General features: G+C 41.2%; 1 protein-coding gene across 4 annotated transcripts in view; it reads right to left on the bottom strand.

The window, feature by feature from the left end:
• LOC115477628 (cytochrome c oxidase assembly protein COX16 homolog, mitochondrial) overlaps positions 1-15,067 on the bottom strand; it is a 109,607-nt gene extending 94,540 nt beyond the window's left edge. The window contains exons 1-3 of one of the 4 annotated variants that reach the window (XM_030214635.1): positions 15,009-15,067; positions 11,488-11,550; positions 7,849-7,938 (exon numbers count right to left, since the gene is read on the bottom strand). In XM_030214635.1, coding sequence (XP_030070495.1) covers positions 7,849-7,914 — 66 coding nt within the window. In that variant the 5' untranslated portion in view covers positions 7,915-7,938; positions 11,488-11,550; positions 15,009-15,067. Of the gene's footprint in view, positions 1-7,848; positions 7,945-11,487; positions 11,551-14,984 lie in introns of all 4 variants that reach the window. The other 3 variants (XM_030214634.1, XM_030214632.1, XM_030214633.1) reach the window with 3 other exon arrangements.
• Positions 15,068-16,689: the final 1,622 nt, after the last annotated feature.

Here is a 16,689-nt window from a genome sequence, read left to right as displayed (position 1 = left end):
CCCACATGTAGGTGCCTTCACCCCTTAGGGCTATGGTAGTGGTGTACAGTTGTGGGGAGTTGGGTTTTTTTTTTTTTTGGGGGGGGGGGGGGGGGGCTCAGAACACAAAGTAAGGTAGCTATGCACCTGGGAGCAATTTCTGAAGTCCACTGCAGTGCCCCCTAGGGTGTCCGGCTGGTGTCTTGGCATGTCAGGGGGACCAGTGCACTAAGAATGCTGGCTCCTCCCATGACCAAATGGCTTGGATTTGGTCATTTCTAAGATGGGCATCCTCGGTTTCCATTATCTCCGAAAATCGGGGACGACCATCTCTAAGGTCGACCTAAATTTCACGATTTGGGCGTCCCCGACCGTACTATCGAAACGAAAGATGCACGCCCATCTTGTTTTGATAATACGGGTTTCCCCGCCCCTTCGCCGGGACGTCCTGCGAGGACGTCCTCAGGAAAACTTGGGCGCCCCTTTCGATTATGCTCCTCAAAGTGAACTTATCTAGTCCATTATATGAGCTGAAGCCAGTAGACGGAGCATCCAAGCAGTAGGCGGAGCTTGATGCCATTTTAGTTCACCCAAAACAAACGATACTGAAAATAGCCAAAAATTATTAGGAATAAGGGACTGCCTATACATGGTCATAAGTACATAACTAATGCCACACTGGGAAAAGATCAAGGGTTCATCGAGCCCAGCATCCTGTCCACGACAGCGGCCAATCCAGGCCAAGGGCACCTGGCAAGCTTCCCAAACGTACGAACATTCTATACATGTTATTCCTCTGAAATCAGCCAAAGTCTACATATCATGCACTCCTGGGTAGATGCCTTTAAGTTAAAACTCAATGCAGAAAAAACCCAATGCCTAATACTCACCTCCCAACACAACACGAGCAAATTCACCACCATCGATACCCCAAAACTAACTCTACCAATTTCGGAAACCCTGAAAATTCTTGGAGTCACCATTGACCGGCACCTAACACTTGAGAATCACGCGAAAATCACGACCAAAAAGATGTTCCATTCAATGTGGAAGTTAAAAAGAGTAAAACCATTCTTCCCAAGAACCATTTTCCGGAACCTGGTACAATCATTAGTACTCAGTCACCTAGACTACTGCAACTCACTATACGCTGGCTGCAAAGAGCACATACTCAAAAAACTCCAAACAGCCCAGAACACAGCAGCCAGACTCATATTTGGAAAACCAAAATACGAAAGTGCAAAACCCCTACGAGAAAAACTACACTGGTTACCACTCAAAGAACGCATCACGTTTAAAGTATGTACCCTAGTACATAAAATCATCCAAGGCGAAGCCCCAGCTTACATGTCTGACCTGATTGACCTACCACCCAGGAATGCCAAAAGATCATCTCGCACATTCCTTAATCTACACTTGCCAAATTGCAAAGGCCTAAAATATAAACTAATGCACGCATCAACCTTTTCCTATATGAGTACGCAATTCTGGAACGCATTGCCACGTAACCTAAAGGCGACCTATGAACTGACCAACTTCCGAAAACTGCTGAAGACCCATCTTTTCGACAAGACATACCACAATGACTAAAACATATGAAAACCCCACATATATCTAGCAAGCATTGTTAACAGTGCCCCATATTATATCTTCATCATACTTTCCATTACCCAATATACTTCTGTTACACTAATATTAACTCTCCTCTCATTTCCACTTTCCACTATATATTGTAAGCCACATTGAGCCTGCAAAGAGGTGGGATACAAATGCAATAAATAAAGAAATAAATAAATTCCTGGAATTGTGGATTTTTCCCAAGTCCATTTAGTAGTGGTTTATGGACTTGTCCTTTAGGAAACCGTCTAACCCCTTTCTAAACTCTGCTAAGCTAACCGCCTTCACCACGTTCTCCGGCAACGAATTCCACAGTTTAATTACGCGTTGGGTGAAGAAAATTTTCTCCGATTTGTTTTAAATTTACTACACTGTAGTTTCATCGCATGCCCCCTAGTCCTAGTAAAAAGTGTAAACCTGTTCCAGTTGGATAGGCAGTGCCTTAAAAGATGGAGGACAAAAGATTTTTAACTTATTTGACAGCTTTTTAATTTATTTGAAAGCTTCCCATATCTAGATATAAATATTATGGAAAAAATTGAATATCACTAAAACAGCTTAAAAATTATTGTAGCTGGCAGCAAAATCTGTTATAAACTCTGTACTTTGTGCTCATTTTTCCACACTGGAAAATACAGATGGCCAGATTTCAGTGAGAATACCCTATTTCCCGATAGGTTCATCTTAACTGTTATAATCTGCCTTGGAAAGCCTGGTGTAATAAAGATGATGGAATATATTGAAATTAAATGAAAGTAAAATTAAACTCTTTTCATTTGGGCACATGGAATCACATCTTCATCTCCTTTGTAGAAGTTTACATTAAATACACAAACGGATTATTCTGTTTTTAGGTATGTTTCAGGGATAAGTGGTTTTCTAAGTCAAAATAAAAATAAATATTTTGATTCATGCAGATTTCTTTTGTTTAAACATAACTAAATGGGCTAAAAGCCCCTAATGCAGTCCACTGGTTTTCTTATATTTTGTTCTTGTGATGACTTACACTGTGCCAAAACTGAAAACTCTTATCTCCTCTATCTGGTCGATAATAAAAGGAGCTCATTGTGAACACTATCCACACTAAAAGGTTGTTTTCTGGCTGTACATGAGGAATTGTGATATTGAATAATGTTTGTGTCACTAATACATCCAAAGGTTATATAATCCTTTCAAGAAATCCAATTAATTGATTAACTTATTAGTGGAACATAACCACAGAAGCATGGTATGGTCACATTTTCAATATGGTAATACTAGGGCCCAGCTAAGGTTATTTTGAGTTAGTCTTCACTGGACCAAACTTGCTTTCATTGTGCCATCACCATCCAGCTGGATAGGTAGTGTCTTAAAAGGTGGAGGATAAAGGAATTTTTTAAAATATATCTGGTCCCACATTATCTCAAGCAAACTTGAGTTCAATGTGGCTTACATTTGAAAATACAGTGAGACAGAATAATAGAATTCAGTTATATCACGGGAGCAAGTAGATGGATATGTCTGAAATTTTTAAGATGAGATTAGCATATATACCCAACTGGGAATTTAAAAGTCTATCCTTTAATGGATGTCAAATGTTCAGAAATCATAGCCATAAGTATAGACAATTCTTCAAATATTATCACATGCATACACCAAACAGGCATCCATACACACATTGCAAAAGTAAACAACAACTTCTATAGAGTAAATCCACATTTTAAATTTCTCATTTCCATCTTCCAAAATTCCAGACAGCAGATGTACAGATCGGCAGGACCCAAAAGAGTCCAAGTAAAAGTAAAAACACACCACCATCACAGTTTATACCTAATTGTAGATTCACCTTTGGGGTTTAAAACGCAAAACTATGTAAATTAAAAACAAAGTTTACAGCAAATGCCCTTAATATGTAATACTTGGTATCAATAATGAAACAGTGATAGAATATTTACATAGCAAGCAGCCTGAACCAACAGATTTATTTTCCATTGAACATAATTAACTTTGTATGAACTTGGCGGTTAATAGAGTGCTGAACTGGACAAGCAAAGTTGACACATTTAGACTGCCTCTGGACAGAACTTCTGCATGAAGGAAGCCCCTACATTATTCAATACATATCTGTGAAATAATAGTAATAATAATAATAAAAAAGCAAGTGCACTTTTTATAATATACCACTGCATTCCACAAAACAAAAAGGAGCAAGTTCCCACATGCCATCTTTTTCTTTTGATGTAGGCACAGGAAAAAAAAAAAAAAAAAAGATCTTAAATGCTCCCAGTTTCCACCTAATTACATTTTTTTTAAATTGTACTTATAAATAGTAGGTCTGATTGTTAAGTACCTGATTCTCATATATGATATCTGTTTTGTGGTCCTTTACTAGGTGAAAACATCTGTGCTTAAATACAGAGAATCCCTAGAGCCAGCCCCTCCAAATGATACAATGATTTAAAATATAGAATAAATTAGTACTCTAACTGATGAAACCAATACTTCCTCTGTATACATCCTTACGCTGCACAAGCCAGCATGTTTGAAAATATAAGTGAGATTAAATAAAAATGCTACCAACAATAAAGAACGACAAAGAGGATGCCACAGTTGATGTTTGCTTTCTTTTGGGTGTGTTAATATAGCGGCTGTGCGGGGGAGACAGGGGGAGGGAAGAGACAGGTTCAGCTTTTTTGACATCAAGCTGCCTCCTGTTCTGAATATAACCTCCTTGGGCTAAACTACCTAAATACCTACCTCTGGATTACTATCATCAATGTGACCGATCTTTCCCACACTGAGCGAGGCCAAGCAGGGACTATCACTGCAACGAGGATGCAGCAGCACATTGATTCGCTTGCTTTGTTCTCAGTGTACAAGAGGATGGTTGCACGGGGAAGGGGATACAGACTTAACTAGCTTCAACTTTTTGACGTCATCCCGTCTCCTGTTTTCTTCAACTTCTTTGGCATCCCCCATAGCCCTTGCAGCTCAGTCCCTCCTTCCTGACTAGAAACCTTTCCATTGGGTGGATCGTACCACAGCCTCTGCACTAGAAAGGGATAATATGGAGCACTGTAGTGGACTAAACCAAGGAGGTTAGATTGAGGAGATGGAATGAGCCTATCTGGTCCATTATGTGGGGTGAACCAAATAAGCAGAGTTACCGGCATTTTAGTTCACTCAAAATAACAACAAACACTACTGAAAACAACAGTAGTGTTTGATGTTATTAAAAAAAAAAAAAGATTATTAGAAATAGCAGACTGCCTACGCATGGTCCATCTGTAAAAAGTCTAAAGCTGTTCCAGTTGGACAGACAATGCCCTAAAATTTGGAGAATAAAGGATTTCTTTTTTTTTTTTGTTTGCTACTTATTTGACTGCTTCACATATCAAGATATATATCATGAAGCTAAAACAGTATAAAAAATTATTGTAGCTGGTAGAAACAGAAGCAATAAACTCTGTATTTTGTACTAATTTTTCTACATTGTTCTATATAATATAGTAATACATGGCCAAATTTAAATGAGGATATCCTGTTTCCTGATGGGTTTATCTTAACTGTTGTTGTAATCTACCTTGGGAAGCCTGCCAGCTTATTTTCGAAAGAGACGGACGCCCATCTTCCGACACAAATCAGGAGATGGACGTCCGTCTCAAAAACAGGTATAATCGAAAGCTGAATTTGGACGGCCCCAACTACTTTCCGTCACGGGGACGGGCAAAATTCTCAGGGGCGTGGCCGAACGGTAGCGAAGGCGGGACAGGGGCGTTCCTGGGCGTGGTTAACAGATGGACCTCCGCTCCTGATAATGGAAAGAAGCAAGACGTCCCCGACGAGCATTTAGTCCACACAAAGTTGGTCCTGTTTTTTCACGACCAAGCTTCCAAAAAGTGCCAAAACTGACCAGATGACCACCGGAGGGAATCGGGGATGATCTCCCCTGTCTCCCCCAGTGGTCACTAACCTCCCACCCTAAAAAACAAACTGTTTAAATATTTTTTCCAGCCTCTATGTCAGCCTCAAATACCATACCTAGCTCCATGACAGCAGTATGCAGGTCTCCCGAGCAATTTTAGTTTAGTTGGTGCTGCGCGGGACCCATGCAGAGAGCAAAAATCGGAAGAAAAAAAAAACATGCAAGTGCAGTCAGGGACGTCCAACATTAAAACAATAGTAATAGGGGGATTTGAACTAGCCACCTTCTGATTACAAGACTTCTGCTCTAACCACTGCACCACTTATTCAGTTGCTTAGACATTCCTTCCCTTTCCATTAAGTCCCTCCAAGTTTCTGTCAGCCAATCACAGCTCATTTACCTGACATCGGTGTCAGCTAAACGAGCTGTGATTGGCTGACAGAAACATGGAGGGACTTAATGGAAAGGGAAGGAATGTCTAAGCAACTGAATAAGTGGTGCAGTGGTTAGAGCAGAAGTCTTGTAATCAGAAGGTGGCTAGTTCAAATCCCCCTATTACTATTGTTTTAATGTTGGACGTCCCTGACTGCACTTGCATGTTTTTTTTTTTCTTCCGATTTTTGCTCTCTGCATGGGTCCCGCGCAGCACCAACTAAACTAAAATTGCTCCGGGGACCTGCATATTGCTGTCATGGAGCTAGGTATGATATTTGAGGCTGGCATAGAGGCATCTCAGTGGGACCAGTGCACTACGAATGGCTTGGATTAGGTCCGTTTATGAGATGGCCGGCAGCGGTTTCGATTATTGCTGAAAACCGCGGACGGCCATCTCTAGGTCCAGCGATCTCACCATTTGTGTCGTCTATCTCTAGAGTCGACACAAATGATGGGATTTCAGCGGGCCGAACCGTATAATCGAAACCGAAGATGGACGGCCATCTCGTTTCGATTTTACGGTTCGCTCCGCCTCTTCGCGGAGCCGTCTCCGGAGATGGGACGTTTTTACACATGGGCGTTCGCGTTCGATTACGCCCCTCCTGGTGTAATAAATGATGGACTATATTGAAATTAAATGGAAGTAAAATTAAACTCTCCTTTCATTAGGGCACATGGAATCACATCTTCACTTCATCTCATTTCTAGAAGTTTACATTAAGCTAACTGCTTTTACTACATTCTCTGGCAACGAATTCCAGAGTTTAATTACACGTAGAGTGAAGAAATATTTTTACTTATAAATAGAAACTCCAAAGGTTGAGCACCTGATTCTTAACATTTCATCTGTTTCCGTGGCCCTTTACTAGGTGAAAACATCTCTACACGAATACAGGAGTCCCTATAACCTGCCCCTCCAAATGACACAATGATAACGATTTAGAACTAATTACTACTCTAACCAATGAAACTGATACTTCCTCAGTGTACATTCATATGATTCCCAAGCCAGCATGTTTGAAATATGCAAGATCAAATAAAAATGCTTCCAACAATAAAGAATGACAATGTAGATGCAGCAGCTGATGTTTGCATGGCAGTTGTACAGGGGAGATGGGGAGGGGGGAAGGGGGCAGAGACAGCTTCAGCTGTTTGACATCAAGTTGCCTCCTGTTCTCAATATAACCTCCTTGGGCTAAACTCTGAAAAAATATCTACCTCTGGATTACTATCATCAATGTGACCGATCTTTCCCACACTGAACGAGGGCACGCAGGGATCCTCACCTGCTAGCCCAACCTTTTTGTAGCACATATAAGCATGACTGCATACCAAGCTTGATTGCACCTCTGCACAACTGCTGGCTGTGAGTACTTGTTTCATTATTATTAAGCTGTGGTTAGAGTATCTCTGGAAATAGTGTTCTAGCTTTTTATTTGGAAAAGTTTTTGTCTTCTTTTAAATGAATTCTTATGTTAATTTTTATTTATATATTGTTAACCACTTTGACCTATTATTATGTAAAGGCGATATATCACGTTTTAAATAAAACAAACATATTCAATATGAATTTTCAGTGGCATTTTATGGATAGTACCACTGAAAATTCAGTGTTTTACTACATTAATTTTCAGATATCTGCTGAGATTTTTCAGCAGAAAATTAAAAAAACCATCACAGACAACATTCTAACTGTAACCCGACTACTGAACAGCTATATATGGAGGTTTTTAATGGATTGAACTAAAAAGAACTATTACACTGCCTACATATATAAATAAAATCCACTCTCAGGGGGATCTAATTCAATATGAATTATTTGACTGGCCTTGTGTGGAATTTCAAAAATAGCTCCCTCATATGTAGTAAACCAGTAACGTTCTACCTCCCATTTCCTATATTGAGACACTCACCAGCATGGGCACACCATACCGCAAAGTTTTACTCTTCTGGAAAGACCGCCAAATGCCTCCTGCCATTATCAACTCTGACCACTTCTGCTTCTTTTCCTCACAAACAATAAAATACATTACAATTATAAGATGAAAAAAATAATAGGCAGCATATAAAAGCTGAATTATCCTAAGCACCCTCCCCCTTCCACACACATTCGTAATCTATAACATTCACACAAATTAAACAAAACACTTTTTGAGAAATACTTCAGCTTGAAAGCTAGGAAGTGCCTAGTAAAAATGTATAATTTGAACAAAAGAAAGTTTTTACCATAGACAGTGCAAGGCAAATACAAGCTACTCAGGGTATAGTGAGCTATTAACGAATGATAGATCTGCAGCAGAAAAAAAAAAAAAGGAAGCAGAAGGACGATAGAAGTGTAATGTAATAATCCTTCTGCAGGCCTGCCATTCATTGGTAGTTCACCATACCCGGAGTAGCTTTTATTTGTGATTCTTGTATCCTGCTGTCACAAAACAGTGGTTCAAAGTGGGTAACAAAAGAATAAAAAAAGAACACAGTTCAACAGTTAGACCAAAAGTGTTTTAAATGGGTAAGTTTTCAGATTTTTACGAAAACAAATAGTAAGATGGAGATGCTGGCAAATCTAAGGGTAAAGAGAGCCAGAAGCGCATAGCCTGATAACAGAAACAGTCCTCCAAGAATCTCTTTTACCCAACACCCATAAAAGAAGGAAATATTGGACAAGGGTCTCTAGCTCTTGAGGTTCTGCAGGTGGATGGAAAAGACAGCAGTCTAAAAAAACATTCCAGAGAAGACCCAAACATCTTTAATACGATACACCCAAGTTTAACAAGAATACCAGCTTGTAAAGGAAGCCAGTGGAGAGAGATCAATAGAGACTTTGTCAAACTGCTGTGAAATACAGCTATAATAAATGTCAGCCTTTTCTCTTCCATTCATAAGCGGACATACGTTATTGGTGCACTGCTATAGCCTCCCTGTAATAACTTATAAGTCTGCCTAGTAGTTCTACAAACGGAGGACTTCCACAGTGTTGTTGTAACAATTGTAAGTTAACAATCTAAAGGAGAAAAGGGGGCCTGACTATATTCTCTGAATCAATAATTCCAAAGGCAGGGCCATTGCAAACTATGGGGACCTTTTACAAAGGCGAACTAGCGTTTTTAGCGCATGCTAAAAATGCATGTGCGCTAAACGCTAGAGACGCCCATATATTCCTATGGGCATCTCTAAATTTTAACGAGAGCTAAAAATCACTACTGTACCTTTGTAAAAGATCCCCTTATGTGTGGGCAGTGCGGCACCAAAATTGTGCTCTACCATGGCTTCCCCTGCTTGGCTGTGATGCAGTGGACAGGGCGAGAATACTAGGAGGGTGTGTTGCACAGGGTGCATTTCTGGCTCAGGACAGTCCTGTCCAAAAGGTACAAAATTTGGAGAGCTGCTCATTTTTCTGATCCGGATAGCCCTTAGAATAGCATTTTGCTGTCATAACATCTAGATAGAAATGCTATCTAGTGGAGTGGAGGAGTGGCCTAATGGTTAGTGCAGTGGGTTTGAAACCTGGGGAACTGGGTTCGAGTCCCACTGCTGCTTAACGGTCAGCAGTGGGTTGAGATCCTAGGGAACCAGGTTCAATTCCCTCTGCAGCTCCAGCATGATCCCGGGCAAGTCACTTGGCCCTCCACAGCCCCAGGTACAATATAATATTAGATTGTGAGCCCATTAGGGACAGTATCAGTACCTGAAAAAAAAAACTAGAAAGAGCTTAGGTCTAGGCGGTATATAAATACTAAAAATAAATAAAAACTCCATCCCAGTTCCTCCCCACCACTATCTGGACAGTGCCTAGGCAGTCTGTAAAGATATTCAGTGGCACTGTATGTTCATTTCAGTGGCGTTTATCTGGGTAGCAGGTACTGATACTCAGATACATGCTTTTAAATTGCAGGTCCTTTGTAATCAATACTGGGATGAAGTCTGATCCAGTCTGTATGACAGTTTCCCAACAGTCACATGAGAATTAATAATACTGCAAGTTTCAAGCTCACAGGAATCTTTATACATAGCTCACTGTACGAACCAAAAGGCCCCTGTTCAGATCTGCCTTAAAGTCAACTTTCTCCACCCATTTCACTGTGTATACCAAACTAACCGGACCATAGACTGTATAATGGCATCATGTTTACAAAAGTTAGGAAAGACAAGAATATTTGTTTGCACCTTAATATATAATGTAATTCCAGGTTCAGTATTATCTTCTGCAGCTCTGACTTGGCAATGAATAGGTTATGTAACTTTTTAACTGGGGTTGTCACCTAATCCAGGTCAACTCCCAGAGGCTACTCCACTACTGGTTTTGTCTCATTTGGATGCACAGTTCCAATTTTTCAAGGAAAGCCAGTATTGCACATATGTAGATGGAATATGGCAAATCCAGAACTGGGACAGTCTTTCAAGGTTACTTCGATCTGATGGCAATTCTAATTTAGAACTACCAACAAGGTCCATGTCATCAACGACCAGAAGTCCCATGCCTGGTTTTACAACTTCAATTTGTGAATCTATAGGGCTAAATTCTCTATGAAGAGCAAAAGGTAGAAGTTCACATATACAACAAGGCAAGATCAGGGCTGGCTCATCCTGATTCTGAAAACCTGGAGATTGTTAGCTAACCCAGTGCTTCTCAGCCTTTTCCTGGATACACACCTAGCCAGTCAGCTTTTGAGGATCACCACAATGAACACGCAGCAGAGAAGTTTGCATTCAATGGGTGTCCAATATTTGCAAATATCTTTCATGCATATTTATTGTTACAATCCTCAAAACACAAGTGGCTAGGTGTGCCTCGAGGAGAGGGTTGAGAGGTCCTGAGCTAACCAACCAGAATTTCATTGGACTCCTAACATACAATAACACTAACATACAATAACTAAATTTAAAAGCAGTAACTACTGGAATAATTGTCAGTTATCTAATCACTGATAAAACTTCCATTTCTCCTCTGTATAGATTTGGCACCTGATCCATGACAAGCTAGACCAGTTTGGGGTTTTTCCCATTACATTTATAGACCTGTAGATCTGTCTCTCCTAAAGAAATCAGAAGAACCCACAGACACAGTGGGAGAAAACCAGGGCAAGATTATCCTTTCTGGGTCAACTTGAATCAGGTGGCACCCTTGTTTGCATCAAAGCAGAGTGCTTAACAGTCTTCTGCTAGTCAGCCCACCCAAATACAAGGAAGTGTTTATAGTGGACAGGTGGAAGGATAGGAGAGAAGAATATCACGGCCTACTCTGGGACTGGGTAGTTATCAGGAGAGAGGACCATATTATGGCCTTCCCTAAGGCTTCACTATAAACAGAAGCTTAAGAACAAGCTCTTATTCACAGGAATACCTTAACACGCCAGCTGGCGTGTTAAGGTATTCCTGTGAATAAGAGCTTGTTCTTAAGCTTCTGTTTATAGTGAAGCCTTAGGGAAAGCCATAATATGGTCCTCTCTCCTGATAACTACCCAGTCCCAGAGTAGGCATACTCACACTGAACAACTGCATCACAATTATATTTACTTCTCCAGGAATTATAGGAGGCTAGTGTGATTTCTCACCTTAAGGTTGCTGAAGGTGGTTTGCCCAATTCTGTGTCTCTTAGGACATTATAATTCTTCCCACTGAAATCAAAAACAGAAGAAAGGAAATGCATACAGACTGTTGGATGCTTACATTTAGTCAAAAATGTGTAGTAGCATGTTCACCATAATCCAAGGTAAAAAAACGTGTTTATTTTTAGGTTGTTGAATGCCCTAAACACTGGCATTTTTTCAAAACCACCCCACACACACACACATACCAACCTGTGAAAACGGCCCTTCCAGTTCTTAGAGGGACATCTTGCTTCACTCTGGGGCCCTTTTACTTAGCCGCAGCAAAACGTGGCCTGCGGCAGTGCAAGCGCGTCTCTTCAGCATGCGCCGGGCCAGTTTTTGCGGCATCCTGGAAAAAGGGCCTTTTTTTAAGGGCCAGAAAACCAGTGCATGTCCATTTTTGGCCTGAGACCTTACCGCCACCCATTAACTTAGCGGTAAGGTCTCACGCACTACCCGAGCAGTAGGCATTACGCACGCGTACTCTGCCGTTTATCACTGGGTGTTTTTGACGCACACCAAATTCAGAATTACCGTCCAGGGCTCACAGTAGCCAAGCAGTAAGGGACAGTATAAAAGTCAGATCTGCGGGATCCCCGGGATCTTCCAGATCTAAGTTCTACCTTAAGACTGGAGCGCGTCTTTGTTTTGATGGCCGCTGCTGCTTACAGTATGCAGCAATCACCAGCCATAACCCAGCGCTGCGGTTCTCTGTTCCCCTCTTTCTGTGGCGAATCTTGAAGGAGGTTTAATAGAGTGGAGTGGAAGTGAACCTATCTAGTCCACTGTAAGCATGGAAGCCATTTGATTAATCTCTGTTTCCACTCCACCGCGCAGCCGTCATTGCCGTTCACTCAATACACAGCAAGCAAACCTGAGGGATGACTAAGCCAGGATCCTGGTGTATTCGTCCCTTCTGATAAAAAATACACCAGGATCCTGGTGCATGCGGCCCTTCTGATTGATAATACAGCCCTGGTGTATGCGGCCCTTCTGATTGATAATACACCAGGATCCTGGTGTATGCAGCCCTCATGATGAGAAACAGAGCTGAATTGAGGTGTATGCTGCCCCTCAGACAATGAATACAGCTGGATCTAGGTGTAAGCAGCCCTTCCAGAAAAAGTTTTAGATATATGCAAAGAGAGTTTCTGCTGTGTCTAGCAGATACAATAATTTTTAATGCTGTTTTGGTTATTTAAAACTTTGTTATATGTTCATAGGGGAAGCTTTAAAATAAATGACATATCTGTCAAATTAAAAAAAAATCTCACACCTAGGCATTAAAACTTTTGCAAGTATTTTTATAGAGAACTATATTTGTCATCATGAAGAAAAAAGCAGGCATCTAGTGCTCCGATGAAAACCACAATACAGCACTGGAAATAACAAAGCAGCTTCTGGAGTACTGACCTTGAAATTCCACCAGCCCCCACAACTCCTCTTAGATCTTCTTCCCCCTCCCCTAACAAGAGAGAATGCAAATCTATTTTGCTATTGTTTTTGACAAACGGAGATGGCTGCTGCATGGGGACCGGCTTCAACTTTACAGTCATACCGTCTCCTGTGGACCAGATAAGCTCATCCCATGTCCCCTCATTTAACCTCAACTCTTATCTCTGTTTTCAGTTTTGGCACAGTGTAAGTCATCACATGAAGAAAACATAAGAAAACCAATGGACTGCATTAGGGGCTTATAGCCCATGTAGTTATGTTTAAACAAAAGAGATCTGCATAAAACAAAATATTTATTTTTATTTGGCCTTATAAAACCACTTTCCCCTGAAACATGTCCAAAACAGAATAATCCATTTGTATATCTAAAATGTAAACAAAACAGATAAAGGTGTAAGTCCATGTGCCCCAATGAAAGGAGAGTTTAATTCTACTTCCATTTAATTTCAAAAAAATTCCATTGTCTTTATAAAACACCAGGCTTCCCAAAGCAGATTACAACAACAGTTAAGATGAACCTATCAGGAAACAAGATATTCTCACTGAAATCTGGCCATCTGAATTGTATAGAAGCACAGTGAAGAAAAATTAGCACAAGCTACAGAATTTATAATTGTTGTCTCTACTAGCTACAATCATTTTTGAAGTTGTTTTAGAGATATTCAGTTATGTCTTTTGTCCTCCACCTTGTAAGGCACTGCCTATCCAACAAAAACAGCTTTAGCCTTGTTACAGATGGACCAACAATAAAGGCAACATGAATGCAGCAGCTGATATGTACACACATTTCTGGAACGCGTTGTCACGCAACCTAAAAGCGATCTATGAACTGACCAACTTCCGAAAACAACTGAAGACCCATCTCTTTGACAAGATATACCACAGAGATCAACACATATGAAGCTCCCACATATATCCAGAAATGTTTAATAATGCCTTCTGTTATATTACTATCATGTATTCTATTACTATGCAACCCAAAATCCTTCTGTAAACCAAATATCTATTCTCTTCTTACTTCCACTATTCATGATGTATTGTAAGCCACATTGAGCCTGCAAAGAGGTGGGAAAATGTGGGATACAAATGCAATAAATAAATAAATAAAATAGGTTGGTTTGCTTGCTGTGTTTTGAGTGAACGGCAATGACGGCTGCGCGGTGGAGTGGAAACTGAGATTTACCAAATGGCTTCCATGCTTACAGTGGACTAGATAGGCTCACTTCCACCCCATTCTATTAAACCCGTCCTTCTCCACGGGAAGAGGAGAATAGAGAGCCGCAGTGCTGGGTTACGGCTGGTGATCGCTGCATACTGTAAGCAGCGGCGGCTGTCAAAACAAAGAAGCGCTCCGTCTGTCATTAAACTTTTATTTAAACCTCGAGAACACTAGATCCCGCTAAGTCACGCCCCCTGTGACGTAACGGGGCCTCGCAAATACGAGGGTCCGGGAGAATAATCCTCAGCCGTAATTACATCAACAGTCTTCTTTTAAAAAAAAATTGGGGGGGGGGGGGGGATATATATGTAAAACGTCCGTATCTAAACAACTGAGCAAAGAAAAAAATGAACTTTTAAAGGTTTTTAAAAATGGAATCGAGGAGGATCCCGCTATATCCGTCTTTTACCTTTTGCCAGGCAATAATACTGATTTTCGCACACTAGACACACATGGAGCCTTATGCACCTTTGTAAAAGGGCTCCTCTGTTTGTTACCTTTAATTTCTATAAAAAAGCCTTTTTTCTTTTTTTCTTTTTTAGTTTACTTATTTGGGCAACTTTAACTTAGTTTATTTGTATTTGGTATACCACCTTTGCTGGTGCACATATCAAAGCAATTAGATAAAATAAGGGGGGGAAATACTACCTTGCAGGTATGGATTAGACAAAAAAACGTATGTGTGTTTTAAATAAAAGAATGTGATTGTGGGGATACCAAGCCTCGCTTTCACTCTCCCTGGTTCTGCATGTCTCCCCTCCCCTTTAAACTCCTTCTCCTTTCCTACCTTCAAGTTCGTCAAACTCCTCACCAGAGAAATCGCCGCCAGTTTCCTTCTTCAACATCCCGCCCTCTCTGCGGACGCGATTTCACTTCCTCTCTGCCGCGTTCCGCCCAGTCCCCAAGGAGGTTAAAAGCACAGTAGACATCAATGGCAAAACGCTGACGCCAAGTAGTGTAATCTCCCTTTCCCTCTCCTCTGCGCAGTCGTCATCCCGATTCACCCAAAACAAAGCAAGCGAAACTTCGTAGCATTCTTATTTGATTGCATTGCAGTTATATTTTCAAACATGTCGTTTTGTGCAGCACAGAGGAAGTATCGGTTTCATCTGTTAAGGGGCGTATCTGCGTGGGGCCACAGGGGCCTGGGCCCCCACAGATTTCGCCCTGGCCCCCCTCCCCGCCTTCAACCCTCCCCCGCTGCTTACTTTTGCTGGCGGGGAGCCCCAACCCCCGCCAGCCGAGGTCCGACCCGCAATCTCCATATTTCGTCTTCCTCCGTGGCCATGTGCTTCAAGGAAGTAACGCTGCAGTGCTGATTCGTTGAATCCAGTCGCTGCGACGTCAGACGCCGAACTGGATTCAACGAATCAGCACTGCAGCGTTACTTCCTTGAAGCACAATAGCACATGGCCACGGAGGAAGACGAAATATGGAGATTGCGGGTCGGACCTCGGCTGGCGGGGGTTGGGGCCCCCCGCCAGCAGAAGTAAGCAACGGGGGAGGGTTGACGGCGGGGAGGGGATGGAGAGAGGGGGGTGGAGAGAGGCGGCGGCGGCGGGGGGAGGGGGAGGGAGGCAAAAATGTGCCCCCCCTCTCTGGCTCTGGCCCCCCCTACCGCCGGATTCCAGATACGCCCCTGCTGTTAACAGCAGTAATTAGTTCACATTGTGTCAGTTGGAGGGGTTGGCTATATAAGGACTTCCTGTATTTGTGCAGAGATGTTTTCATCTAGTAAAGGGCCACCAAAACATACATCTTGTTATGAGAATCAGGTGCTTAGTAATATGCATAAGTACAATTTAAAAAAAACTGGTTGAAACCTGGGAGCATTTAACATCTTTTTTCCTGCGCCTACATCAAAAGAAAAAGATATGTGGGAACTTGCTCCGTCCTTTGTGGATTGCAGTGGTATATTATAAAAATGCACTTGCCTTTTTTTTTTTAGCACTTGCCGTTTTTTTTTTTTTACTACTACTATTTCACAGAGGGATGTTGAATAAGGAGGGAAGGGCTTCCTTCATGCAGATGTTCTGTCCAGAGCTACTACTGAAAAAGCTGTGAGCAAAATCCAAATAAATAAATAAATGTGCCAATATTGCCCAGCACACTATTAGCCACCAAGTTCATACAAAATTAATTATATTTAGTAGAAAATAAATCTGTTGGCTCAGGCTGCTTCCTATGTGAATATTCCATCACTGTTTCATTACTGCTACCAAGTATTATATATTAAGGGCATTTGCTTTAAACTTTTTTTTTGTTTTAATTCATTTATCCAATCCTTACATGCACATGGTTTTACTTTTTAAGCCCAAAGTTGAATCCTAACAGTGGTTGAACAATTAGGTATAAACTGTGTTGTTTCTGACTTTACGTGTTTTGGACTGCTTTGCATCCTACTGATCTGTACATCTGCTGTCTAGAATTTTGGAAGATGGAAATAAGAAAATAAAAATTATGTTTTGGATGTACTCCATAGAAGTTGTTGT

The sequence above is a fragment of the Microcaecilia unicolor genome, chromosome 9 (genome assembly GCF_901765095.1).
Source record: "Microcaecilia unicolor chromosome 9, aMicUni1.1, whole genome shotgun sequence".
NCBI classification, from domain to species: Eukaryota; Metazoa; Chordata; class Amphibia; order Gymnophiona; family Siphonopidae; genus Microcaecilia; species Microcaecilia unicolor.
Note: the sequence above shows the minus strand (reverse complement) of the source record. Positions and strands in the feature narration are given on the sequence as shown.